General features: G+C 45.4%; 1 protein-coding gene and 1 long non-coding RNA gene across 5 annotated transcripts in view; one reads left to right on the top strand and one right to left on the bottom strand.

The window, feature by feature from the left end:
- Positions 1-5,280: 5,280 nt before the first annotated feature.
- On the top strand, positions 5,281-10,775 carry LOC140913504 (uncharacterized). Its single transcript, XR_012159607.1, has 3 exons — positions 5,281-6,711; positions 8,447-9,520; positions 10,105-10,775. It is a non-coding gene; the product is annotated as an uncharacterized lncRNA (long non-coding RNA).
- The window catches only part of DLGAP5 (DLG associated protein 5), a 47,373-nt gene continuing 40,923 nt past the window's right edge, over positions 6,214-12,663 (bottom strand). For 3 of the 4 annotated variants that reach the window (XM_073350056.1, XM_073350057.1, XM_073350059.1), the window contains 2 exons: positions 8,253-8,302; positions 6,214-6,687 (listed from right to left, as the gene is read on the bottom strand). In XM_073350056.1, coding sequence (XP_073206157.1) covers positions 6,562-6,687; positions 8,253-8,302 — 176 coding nt within the window. In that variant the 3' untranslated portion in view covers positions 6,214-6,561. Of the gene's footprint in view, positions 6,688-8,252; positions 8,303-10,772; positions 12,277-12,663 lie in introns of those variants that run through there. The other variant, XM_073350058.1, reaches the window with a different exon arrangement.

The raw sequence follows: 12,663 nt of genomic DNA, 5'->3' as shown, positions 1-12,663 counted from the left end.
AGAACAGATGAACTAAAGCTTTGACCTGGGCCCACCCAGAAAAGAAATGAACAGCCTGACTGGGAGAACAGCCTGATGCATGCAACCATTGGTCCCATGAGTAAAAGGAACACCCAGGTCAGGGTTTCTCTATCAGACACCTGATTGGGATGTGAATCTTCATGTTGTTTTAGATTGGCTCTGGGCAGAATCTGACACCACGCTAACTGATACAGAAGTAAAGCTCAACCACGCTGAGGGTATCAATCTTGGTCATAGTTTGGTCACCTCCTCTGAGGGATGCCTCTAGAATCACTTTTCTTCTACAGTCTCTTAATTTTAGAGCTACTGCAAAGCAGCCACTTTCTTTGCTTCTCCAGGAAGTACAGCTGGAGCCTAGAGCATTCACTAACCCCTACTTGAACTCCATTCAGAAGGAAGCCTACAGCAAGGTGGTGCTGCAGTGTTTTGACCCTGTAAAACACAATATAGCTCTCCACTCACACCTGTTAGCTGAAGATGGGCTAGAATGGTGTCCCGAGCCTCTGTTTGCCAGAAGCTGGGATTGGGTGACAGGGCATGGATCACTTGATGATAACCTGTCTGTTCATTCCCTTTAGGGCACCTGCCATTGGCCACTGTCAGGGGACAGGATACTGGGATACCTTTGGTCTGACCTAGTATGGCTGTTCTTATGTAAGATATTAGGAATAAATGAGGCTCAAGAAAAGTTACGTGAGAATTGCAGTTATTGGAAAAAATCAAATCAGGAAACACCTTTTCAGACAAGCTAAAAGCTTAAGCTTGTACAAAAATTAATTTTATCCACTTCTATAGCATTTAAAACTAATGAAAATTAAATTGTCTCATTAAAGTTGAAGATAAAAGTTAATTAAAAGTTGCAGCAGTTCAGCCTGACCTAGCTTGTTTGAAATAAAGATGCCGGTATCTCCCTTCTAATGGTCAGTCTTCTCGGACAAGCGGAGGCTGAGAGAACAAGAGGGGTTACACTTAATATAGGGAAAGCATGAGGTTCCGTAGTAACCTAGTTTATAAAACTTGGAATAAAAACAGAGTTGAAAACTTGATTAATTCTTCCACTTAGGAGCTAGGACTTCATTGTCCTTTCAACTACTCCACACTGTGAGCTAGTTGAACTTAAACATGAATTCCTTTAAGGGGAAAGGATTTTCCAGGAAGGGGAATCTTCTGAAGAGATTCTACTACACAAAGCAGCAGCATGGGAAACGGACCTTTGCACCTGGTAGGATAGCTGATGTGTAGTGAACTGAACAGTAAGAATACTCTGTGGGGCACTAGATTTCTAAGTAGTTATGTTCAGTTGGGAGAAATTACTCAGGGTGGATTTGATTTAAATCACTAGTCAAGAAGACTCAATTTAATCATGGATTTCTACATAAAGTGCATTCTTGGGGGTTGTTATAGCCTTAATAGAGTCTTCATAACTCAGAGATGGATGTAGGTTTCATTTTTAGAAGGTACACACTATACATTTTTAAACTGATTTATTTTGAAAACTTTTCAGATTCATTTTCTGATAGAGCTGTAAAACTAATGATTGTTTGGTTATTTCATTTACCAAAGGTAACTGAAGCAGATATTTATGAAGTCACTGGGAGGTGATCAATCAATATTTGCAGGATTTTCTTGCCATGCTATATGGAGGAGATAATCACCAGACAGACATTTAAATTGTTTTATTTAACTAAAAAACATTGAGTATTCGGGATTTTTTTCTTCAACAGCAAACATATTTTAACAAAACAAGCACAGGTTCCTCACTTCTCACATTTAAGTCCAGACTTCTTCTCCTCGTCCAGATCTATTCCACCCCCAACAATCTTCTATTCATTGAACTTTTTGAAAGTTTGCACTTTTAGAGAGAGGTAAGGAATTGACTCTGTGTACACAAGTTTCCAGAGGGACAATAGAGTTGAGGTCCTTTATTTCTCACCTCTATATATTATTGATTTTAAAACATTTTTGCTGTTAACAAGCATGTTACCTCTGGAGACAAATCCACAGTTTGAGAACTGCAAAACTAAGCATCTCTGATGGTATCTTCTAGACTGAGTACTGAGTCCCATTGGGTAGATAGGAAGATTAACCTAAGTAATCTATACAGAAGCCCCTGGAACTCCATAAGATTGGGTCCCTAATCCATGAACCTTTGGAACTCATTTTCAAAATGTTACTTAAATATTACATGAATATATTGTCTCACACTATAGAATACTATTCCATGATGAGATATCTTTGAGCGAGAATATATCTTTAAATAGGTTTTTTCCTCAAAAAGTTTATCAAAAAAATCCACTTTAAATAAAAAAAAGATTTTTTTAAAAAAAAATCATTGATTTTTATCCACCCTGAAATTACTCAAGCACCATGGAAGTGTGTAGATACTTACGTCATAAAAAATACAGTACAGACAAGCTGATTCTCCTTTCCTCTCTACGTTTATTAACAGTGAGTTGGGGCTGTTGGCAACCTCCAACTTCAAGAGGAAGTCTTGCATGAAGAGGTGGGGAGAATACACTGATCACCCCAAATGGGAAGGAGCTGGCTTGGTGGCCTTTCACCCTTCCCCATTTTTGTTTCTAAGACTTAACTTCAAATACTTACAGTTATATACTAAGTAGGTCTTGGAGAAGAGAGCACAGTTAGGTTTCTAAAAAGAGAAGGATCTGGCCAGGCCAAGCTCTCCTAGGAAAGGTTGCCTCTGTACATTCTAATAGAATCATAGAATCTCAGGGTTGGAAGGGACCTCAGGAGGTCATCTAGTCCAACCCCCTGCTCAAAGCAGGGCCAATCACCAACTAAGTCATCCCAGCCAGGGCTTTGTCAAGCCTGACCTTAAAAATATCTAAGGAAGGAGATTCCATCACCTCCCTAGGTAATGCATTCCAGTGTTTCACCACCCTCCTAGTGAAGAAGTTTTTCCTAATATCCAACCTAAATCTCCCCCACTGCAACTTGAGACCATTACTCCGTGTTCGGTCATCAGCTACCACTGAGAACAGTCTAGATCCATCCTCTTTGGAACCCCCGTTCAGGTAGTTGAAAGCAGCTATCAAATCCCCCCTCATTCTTCTCTTCCGCAGACTAAACAATCCCAGTTCCCTCAGCCTCTCCTCAGAAGTCATGTGTTCCAGTCCCCTAATCATTTTGGTTGCCCTCCACTGGATGTTTTCCAATTTTTCCACATCCTTCTTGTAGTGTGGGGCCCAAAACTGGACACAGGACTCCACATGAGGCCTCACCAATGTCGAATAGAGGGGAACGATCACGGCCCTCGATCTGCTGGCAATGCCCCTACTTATACAGCCCAAAATGCCATTGGCCTTCTTGGCAACAAGGGCACACTGTTGACTCATATCTAGCTTCTCATCCACTGTAACCCCTAGGTCCTTTTCTGCAGAACTGCTGCCGAGCCATTCGGTCCCTAGTCTGTAGCGGTGCATGGGATTCTTCCGGCCTAAGTGCAAGACTCTGCACTTGTCCTTGTTGAACCTCAGATTTCTTTTGGCCCAATCCTCTAATTTGTCTAGGTCCCTCTGTATCCTATCCCTACCCTCCAGCGTATCTACCTCTCCTCCCAGTTTAGTGTCATCTGCAAACTTGCTGAGGGTACAATCCACACCATCCTCCCGATCATTTATGAAGATATTGAACAAAACCGGCCCGAGGACCGACCCTTGGGGCACTCCACTTGATACCGGCTGCCATCTAGATATGGAGCCATTGATCACTACCCGTTGAGCCCGACAATCTAGCCAACTTTCTATCCACATTATAGTCCATTCATCCAGCCCATACTTCTTTAACTTGCTGGCAAGAATACTGTGGGAGACCGTGTCAAAAGCTTCGCTAAAGTCAAGGAACAACACGTCCACCACTTTCCCCTCATCCACAGAGCCAGTTATCTCTTCATAGAAGGCAATTAGATTAGTCAGGCATGACTTGCCCTTGGTGAATCCATGCTGACTGTTCCTGATCACTTTCCTCTCCTCTAAATGCTTCAGAATTGATTCCTTGAGGACCTGCTCCATGATTTTTCCAGGGACTGAGGTGAGGCTGACTGGCCTGTAGTTCCCAGGATCCTCCTTCATCCCTTTTTTAAAGATGGGCACTACATTAGCCTTTTTCCAGTAGTCCGGGACTTCCCCGGATCGCCATGAGTTTTCAAAGATAATGGCCAATGGCTCTGCAATCACATCCGCCAACTCCTTTAGCACTCTCGGATGCAGCGCATCTGGCCCCATGGATTTGTGCTCGGCCAGCTTTTCTAAATAGTCCCGAACCACTTCTTTCTCCACAGAGGGCTGGTCACCTCCTCCCCATGCTGTGCTGCCCAGTGCAGCAGTCTGGGAGCTGACCTTGTTCATGAAGGGGAAGGTATGGCAAGTTATGCCACAACTACTTCAAGGAGGTTAGAACTCTGAAGCCTGAGAATAAGATGGCTGAAGGTGTGAGCAATACAAATTAGCATTACTTAAATCTTCCATTACCATGCTACCTGAGCACCTCAAACCCCCATTGTGAGATAGGACTAGTATCCTTATTTTATAGATAAGAAACTGAAGCACAGAGAGGCTAAGCAACTTACCTAAGGTCACAGAGGAAGTCAGTGGCAGAGTGCCCTAGCTACTAGACTATCCTTCATCTCCAGGTGGTTTTACCATAAAGTTTAGCTAAACAATTTCCTCCTACACCCTGCTGGAAGGAGAGCTTATGGGTTGGTTAATTTCTTTGAGGGGATCTGTTAAAGTTGTATGTTCCCTTTAATCTTACAGCGTCCATTTTCAGATCTGATTCCATTCACATGCAACACTCCCCAGGAAAGCTGCAATCTGAAGTCACATGAAGAACATCAGGACAAGCATTACTTTAAAAGAAACCCTTAGGGAACCTGTTTACAAACTTATCAAGGATGAGTCATATGTAATATATGAGTTGTCCACTTAAGGCAACTAACAGTTATGCCTTAATTGTGACATTACATAGTAAGGAGCAGGCAGTTTGAGTTGTCAGCAGGTGAGATGTGCTAGCCCAGAAGGACAGGGTCATCAGAACCCCCCCACCATTTAACACTATTATATACAGACTAACATTTCACATATGATTCTCCAACACTCCTTACTACACAGGATTTTTAAGAATTCAGCTGAGCAAGAAATTTGTCCTCTGTAAAAGAGGAATGGAGATGGCTATCTGCCTTGGGGACCGAATTCAGCAAGTGGACCAGCACAGCAATCCTGAGACAGGTTAGCACCCTCATCTTTAGTTCAACACCCGACTCTAGTGTCATGAATACAGCACTTTCAGCTTAACATTTTGAAATAAGATACCCCTTCAGAGGCGAGATGCAGCAGAAAGCATTGTAACTATGGAAAGATACTAGGTATCTGACTAAGCTTTTGAAGTAAAGTTAGGGGAGAATTGGTATTTTAATTATACAAGATTGACAATTAGACAATGAAGAGGCTAAAAGTCACTTTTTTTAAAATGATGTGTGACAATTGGAGCTGATCTATAATAATTTATGAATACTGGATGTTGCCTTGGTTACTGGGATGTTTGCTGTATGAATATATTGATCTAGTTCAACGGGGGGCTAATAAGGAAAAGGAAGGGTTCAGGATAAGCCACTGCTCCATAACCACTTGTGGCTTGTTAAGAGCTGATGCCAAGACAGGCAAAGGCTCAGGAACACAGGAGATCAAAGAACTGTGGCAAGTTTGAGTCTCTCTCTCAAGATGGAGGGGGAGTTTGGGGAAATCAGGGTGACATACAAGAACTTGCTGGGGGAGTCTGAAGAAAACTTGCCTCAGGTGCCATCAGCCATACTCATACACACCTGTTTTCAAATCCTCTTCAAATGCTTTGTTCCTACTGTTAAAACCAACATATTGTTTGTTTTAAGAAAGCTGTTTGGTCACTGATGGCTGACTCCTAAAAAGAGCCCCCGTCAGAGCTGCTGAATAAGCACAGTCAATACACAGAGTACGAACTATCCCAGGGCTCGGTGTAAGTGTGGGAGAACTGTGGAATTCCAGAGTGTAAAGACAAAGGGCCCGAATGGGTGCACTCAGAGACCAGAAAGGGGATAGAGGTGCAGCTAACACTAACAATGACTGCACAAAGCATGCCCCATATTTTATACATGAATTATTTTTTGAGGTAAGGAAAGAAATGGAGAAAAGCAAAAACTGAATAAAATAAAGTTTATACCATGGAGTGGATAGGACATGTGTGAAAGCTTAGACATGATATATTATCCCTAAATAGGAGAGTCATCATGCAAGTCACTACGGATACAGCAGGTCTACTTATCACCCTCCCTAGCAATTACTGTACAGCAGTTATCAAATTGCAACGTCATCTGCTTCATAAAATGTTACAAAAAATTTTTTAATAAGTAGCTCTACTATTTAAATACCAGGTTAGACACATTTACTCAGTACACAGTTGTTCTCAAGGGTAATATCCTGGTACTTCAGATGTCCCTCTGTGTATTCAGTTAGTGTAATTTACACATTCTGAATTCAAAGTCAGTCTTCATTTTTCCACAGAGGGGAGAGACAAAGGAGAAAATACAATTAGATCATTGCATATTTCAGCTGCAGCAACCTTCTGTGCTTCATTCCTGACTGGCGTGAAGGGGAGGCTGCAATCCAGGCTTGGCTGTAGGGGAAATTAAAGTGTGAAGTAAGTGTTCAAGCAACAGTTATCCAGCCTACAGCACATAACAAAAGTCACTAATTTATATTACAGCAGCAGATTACTCTACTGATTAGCACAATGATTTAATGCCAGACTGACAGGAGCTGTCATGGTCAATCAAGTGTTTATGCATGGTGTAGGTGTCTATGAATAGTAGACATGTATAAGCCCTTGGGACAAGAGGTGGGGGACAATGTTTTGACACAGGGATTTTATTAAGGGAATTTTCTCTCATCCCCTCATTCAGTACTATGGGCACTAATCATCACAGCTTTAAAGGTAAAACATAGGCTTTGCTAGCAGAACCCTTAAGAGTGCCGAAAGCGGCAGCATGGCTAGAAATGTTAAGCATCGGATGGAGAGCTCGGCTCAAATGTGGTGATAGCTGTTGTACTTCACATTGTTCCAAAGCAACACCCACGAATCAACCCTTCCCCCCCCCCCCCAACCAACTTACCAATGTCACTGGGACCTCCTCTTTGGTCCAGCACTTTGCTGGCTTGTGTTTCCAATCACATAAGGAGAGTTTAAGTATCAGCTCAGTTTTGGAGAGAAGGGGACCAGTTACAGTAGCAAGGTGGGGATCTTCAGAGGAGCCAATGGAGCTGGGCACCCAAATCCCCTAGATTTGGACACCAACTTTCCCCTGGGGCTCTTTTGACAATTTCAGCCCGAGAAAATATTAGAGCTACCAAGGCAGAGGGAGAATAGAGACCTGAAGCAGTCTCGTATGAAAGAGGGAAGGAAAAAGGACAGATGAAGGCAAAAAGTGAGGAGCATATGATCCATTTTTAGCAGGTATTAACAGAAGGAAATAAGCCTTCACCTGGTTAGCTATCATGCCTCAACTCTTCATGAGGGAGAAGATCACTAAGGGTTCAGACTAATTAGATTTTCTGGATGTTTGGCAGTTTGACCAAGTCAAGGATCAAGCAGTTTGACAGGAGTTAGACAACTGTTCTACAAAAATCTTGAGCTATTTTATCCGGATCCACGTAAGCTGTTCTCGAGTCACCACAAAGGGCTGCATTCACTAGAACAGGGGTTATCAAACTTCATTACATCACGAACCCCTTCTAATAATAAAAGTTACTTCACGATCTGGGGCAGGGGACTGAACCCTGAGCCCGCCCAAGCCCCACTGCCCTGGGGGACGGGCCAAAGCCCAAGCCCCACTGCTCCAGGTGGGGGGGGGCCAAACCTGAAGCTCAAGGGCTTCAGCCCCAGTCAGGGGGCCTGCCACCTGAGTCCTGCCATCCAGGGCTGAAGCCCTCAGGCTTTGGCCCTGGGTAGTGGGGCTCGGGCTTCAGCAAGTCTAAGCCAGCCCTGGTGACCCCATTCAAATCCAGACCCGCAGTTTGAGAACCACTGCACTTGAGTAACCAGGTCTTTCAACTGACTTTTTATGGAGTTGAATTCATTGCAGTAGTTCAGGGAATTTTACAAAAGCCATTTCATATGAAAGTTTAATGGTGTTGCCATGTAAATGGATTGTTTTAGTCAAGTCAGACTAAAGGTGAACCTACCACGTCAAAAGGAGTTCCATCACTAGAGATGAAATCGCTATGAAAAAGATCTGGAAAATAAGACCACATTTCAAAATTGAAAAGTTACACTCCATTGCTTAATAGTGCTGGAAAAGCTATACATTTTCTGTACCTATTCCTGACTTCAGTTTGTTTTCATAGCGTATATCAACCTTTGCTTCTGCTTTTTATAGCGGGATTACACACCCTATTGAAGATTATACCATAAAAAACCTCTTGAGTAGTATGGTTGTTTGCCGTTGTGCATCCAGTGTAATACAAGGATGTCAGTGCAAATGCCAAATAGACACTGACACTGCACCCACCCCATACAGCCCTGGTCTACACTAGGACTTTAGGTCGAATTTAGCAGCATTAAATCGATGTAAACCTGCACCCGTCCACACGATGAAGCCCTTTATTTCGACTTAAAGGGCTCTTAAAAATCGATTTCCTTACTCCATCCCTGACAAGTGGATTAGCGCTTAAATCGGCCTTGCCGGCTCGAATTTGGGGTACTGTGGACACAATTCGACGGTATTGGCCTCTGGGAGCTATCCCAGAATGCTCCATTGTGACCGCTCTGGACAGCACTCTCAACTCAGATGCACTGGCCAGGTAGACAGGAAAAGAACCGTGAACTTTTGAATCTCATTTTCTGTTTGGCCAGCGTGGCAAGCTGCAGGTGACCATGCAGAGCTCATCAGCAGAGGTGACCATGATGGAGTCCCAGAATCGCAAAAGAGCTCCAGCATGGACTGAACGGGAGGTACGGGATCTGATCGCTGTATGGGGAGAGGAATCCGTGCTATCAGAACTCCATTCCAGTTTTCGAAATGCCAAAACCTTTGTCAAAATCTCCCAGGGCATGAAGGACAGAGACCATAACAGGGACCCGAAGCAGTGCCGCATGAAACTGAAGGAGCTGAGGCAAGCCTACCAGAAAACCAGAGAGGCGAACGGCCGCTCCGGGTCAGAGCCCCAAACATGCCGCTTGTATGATGAGCTGCATGCCATTTTAGGGGGTTCAGCCACCACTACCCCAGCCGTGTTGTTTGACTCCTTCAATGGAGATGGAGGCAATACGGAAGCAGGTTTTGAGGACGAAGAAGATGATGATGAGGTTGTAGATAGCTCACAGCAAGCAAGTGGAGAAACCGGTTTTCCCGACAGCCAGGAACTGTTTGTCACCTTGGACCTGGAGCCAGTACCCCCCGAACCCACCCAAGGCCGCCTGCTGGGTCCAGGAGGCGGAGAAGGGACCTCCGGTGAGTGTACCTTTTAAAATACTATACATGGTTTAAAAGCAAGCATGTGAAAGGATTACTTTGCCCTGGCATTCGCGGCTCTCCTGGATGTACTCCCAAAGCCTTTGCAAAAGGTTTCTGGGGAGGGCAGCCTTATTGCGTCCTTCATGGTAGGACTTTACCACTCCAAGCCAGTAACACGTACTTGGGAATCATTGTACAACAAAGCATTGCAGTGTATGTTTGCTGGCGTTCAAACAACATCCGTTCTTTATCTCTGTGTTATCCTCAGGAGAGTGAGATATAATTCATGGTCACCTGGTTGAAATAGAGTGCTTTTCTTCAGGGGACACTCAGAGGAGCCCATTCCTGCTGGGCTGTTTGCCTGTGGCTAAACAGAAATGTTCCCCGCTGTTAGCCACAGGGAGGGGGGAGGTTTGAGGGGGTAGCCACGCGGTGGGGGGAGGCAAAATGCGACCTTGTAACGAAAGCACATGTGCTATGTATGTAATGTTAACAGCAAGGTTTACCCTGAAAGAGTGTAGCCACTGTTTTATAAAATGTGTCTTTTTAAATACCGCTGTCCTTTTTTTTTTCTCCACCAGCTGCATGTGTTTCAATGATCACAGGATCTTCTCCTTCCCAGAGGCTAGTGAAGCTTAGAAAGAAAAAAAATGCACTCGAGATGAAATGTTCTCTGAGCTCATGCTGTCCTCCCACACTGACAGAGCACAGATGAATGCGTGGAGACAAATAATGTCAGAGTGCAGGAAAGCACAAAATGACTGGGAGGAGAGGTGGCGGGCTGAAGAGAGGGCTGAAGCTCAAATGTGGCAGCAGCGTGATGAGAGGAGGCAGGATTCAGTGCTGAGGCTGCTGGAGGACCAAACCAGTATGCTCCAGTGTATGGTTGAGCTGCAGCAAAGGCAGCTGGAGCACAGACTGCCACTACAGCCCCTGTGTAACCAACCGCCCTCCTCCCCAAGTTCCATAGCCTCCACACCCAAACGCCCAAGAATGCGGGGCGGGGGGGGGGGGCACCGGCCAACCAGCCACTCCACCACAGAGGATTGTCCCAAAAAAAGAAGGCTGGCATTCAATAAATTTTAAAGTTGTAAACTTTTAAAGTGCTGTGCTTAAAGTGCTGTGTGGCATTTTCCTTCCCTCCTCCACCACCCCTCCTGGGCTGCCTTGGTAGTCACCCCCCTATTTGTGTGATGAATGAATAAAGAATGCATAAATGTGAAGCAACAATGACTTTATTGCCTCTGCAAGCGGTGATCGAAGGGAGGAGAGGAGGGTGGTTAGCTTACAGGGAAGTAGAGTGAACCAAGGGGCGGGGGGTTTCATCAAGGAGAAACAAACAGAACTTTCACACCGTAGCCTGGCCAGTCATGAAACTGGTTTTCAAAGCTTCTCTGATGTGTACCGCGCCCTCCTGTGCTCTTCTAACCACCCTGGTGTCTGGCTGCACGTAATCAGCAGCCAGGTGATTTGCCTCAACCTCCGACCCCGCCATAAACGTCTCCCCCTTACTCTCACAGATATTGTGGAGCACACAGCAAGCAGTAATAACAGTGGGAATATTGGTTTCGCTGAGGTCTAAGCGAGTCAGTAAACTGCGCCAGCGCGCCTTTAAACGTCCAAATGCACATTCTACCACCATTCTGCACTTGCTCAGCTTGCAGTTGAGCAGCTCCTGACTACTGTCCAGGCTGCCTGTGTACGGCTTCATGAGCCATGGCATTAAGGGGTAGGCTGGGTCCCCAAGGATACATATAGGCATTTCAACATCCCCAACAGTTATTTTCTGGTCTGGGAATAAAGTCCCTTCCTGCAGCTTTTGAAACGGACCACAGTTCCTGAAGATGCGAGCGTCATGTACCTTTCCCGGCCATCCCACGTTGATGTTGGTGAAATGTCCCTTGTGATCCACCAGAGCTTGCAGCACTATTGAAAAAGTACCCCTTACGGTTTACGTACTCGGCGGCTTGGTGCTCCGGTGCCAAGATAGGGATATGGGTTCTGTCTATGGCCCCACCACAGTTAGGGAATCCCATTGCAGCAAAGCCATCCACTATGACCTGCACATTTCCCAGGGTTACTACCCTTGATATCAGCAGATCTTTGATTGCGTGGGCTACTTGCATCACAGCAGCCCCCACAGTAGATTTGCCCACTCCAAATTGATTCCCAACTGACCGGTAGCTGTCTGGTGTTGCAAGCTTCCACAGGGCTATCGCCACTCGCTTCTGAACTGTGAGGGCTGCTCTCATCTTGGTATTCATGCGCCTCAGGGCAGGGGAAAGCAAGTCACAAAGTTCCATGAAAGTGCCCTTACGCATGCGAAAGTTTCGCAGCTACTGGGAATCGTCCCAGACCTGCAACACTATGCAGTCCCACCAGTCTGTGCTTGTTTCCCGAGCCCAGAATCGGCGTTCCACAGCATGAACCTGCCCCATTAGCACCATGATGCATGCATTGGCAGGGCCCATGCTTTCAGAGAAATCTGTGTCCATGTCCTGATCATTCACGTGACCGCGCTGACGTCGCCTCCTCGCCTGGTATCACTCTGCCAGGTTCTGGTGCTGCATATACTGCTGGATAATGTGTGTGGTGTTTAATGTGCTCCTAATTGCCAAAGTGAGCTGAGCGGCCTCCATGCTTGCCTTGGTATGGCGTCCGCACAGAAAAAAGGCGCAGAACGATTGTCTGCCGTTGCTCTGACGGAGGGAGGGGCGACTGACGACACGGCTTACAGGGTTGGCTTCAGGGAGCTAAAATCAACAAAGGGGGTGGCTTTACATCAAGGAGTATTTCAGGCAGGACTTCACGGAGGGTTCCAATAAGAAATGGTGCACCTAAGTTATTGTTCTTATTGGAACAAGGAGGTTAGCCTGGCCTCCGATTGATACATGGCTAGATTTACCTCGCTGCACCTTCTCTGTGAGTGACTGCAGTGTGACCTAGAGGAATGAGTCCCCTAGATGGGGGAGGAGGCAAATGAGTACAAAAAAAATCTGGTCTATTTCTTGTTTTGATCTACTCCAGCTATCTTTTACATCTTTGGCTGGCAGCAGACGGTGCAGAAGGACTGCATGCCATCCACATCTCATGGCTGCTCGGCAGAAGATGGTACAGTACTACTGCTAGCAATCCGTATC

This window comes from Lepidochelys kempii, chromosome 6 (assembly GCF_965140265.1).
Source record: "Lepidochelys kempii isolate rLepKem1 chromosome 6, rLepKem1.hap2, whole genome shotgun sequence".
In the NCBI taxonomy this organism is placed as follows: domain Eukaryota; kingdom Metazoa; phylum Chordata; order Testudines; family Cheloniidae; genus Lepidochelys; species Lepidochelys kempii.
This window is presented reverse-complemented; position numbering and strand designations above follow the sequence as displayed.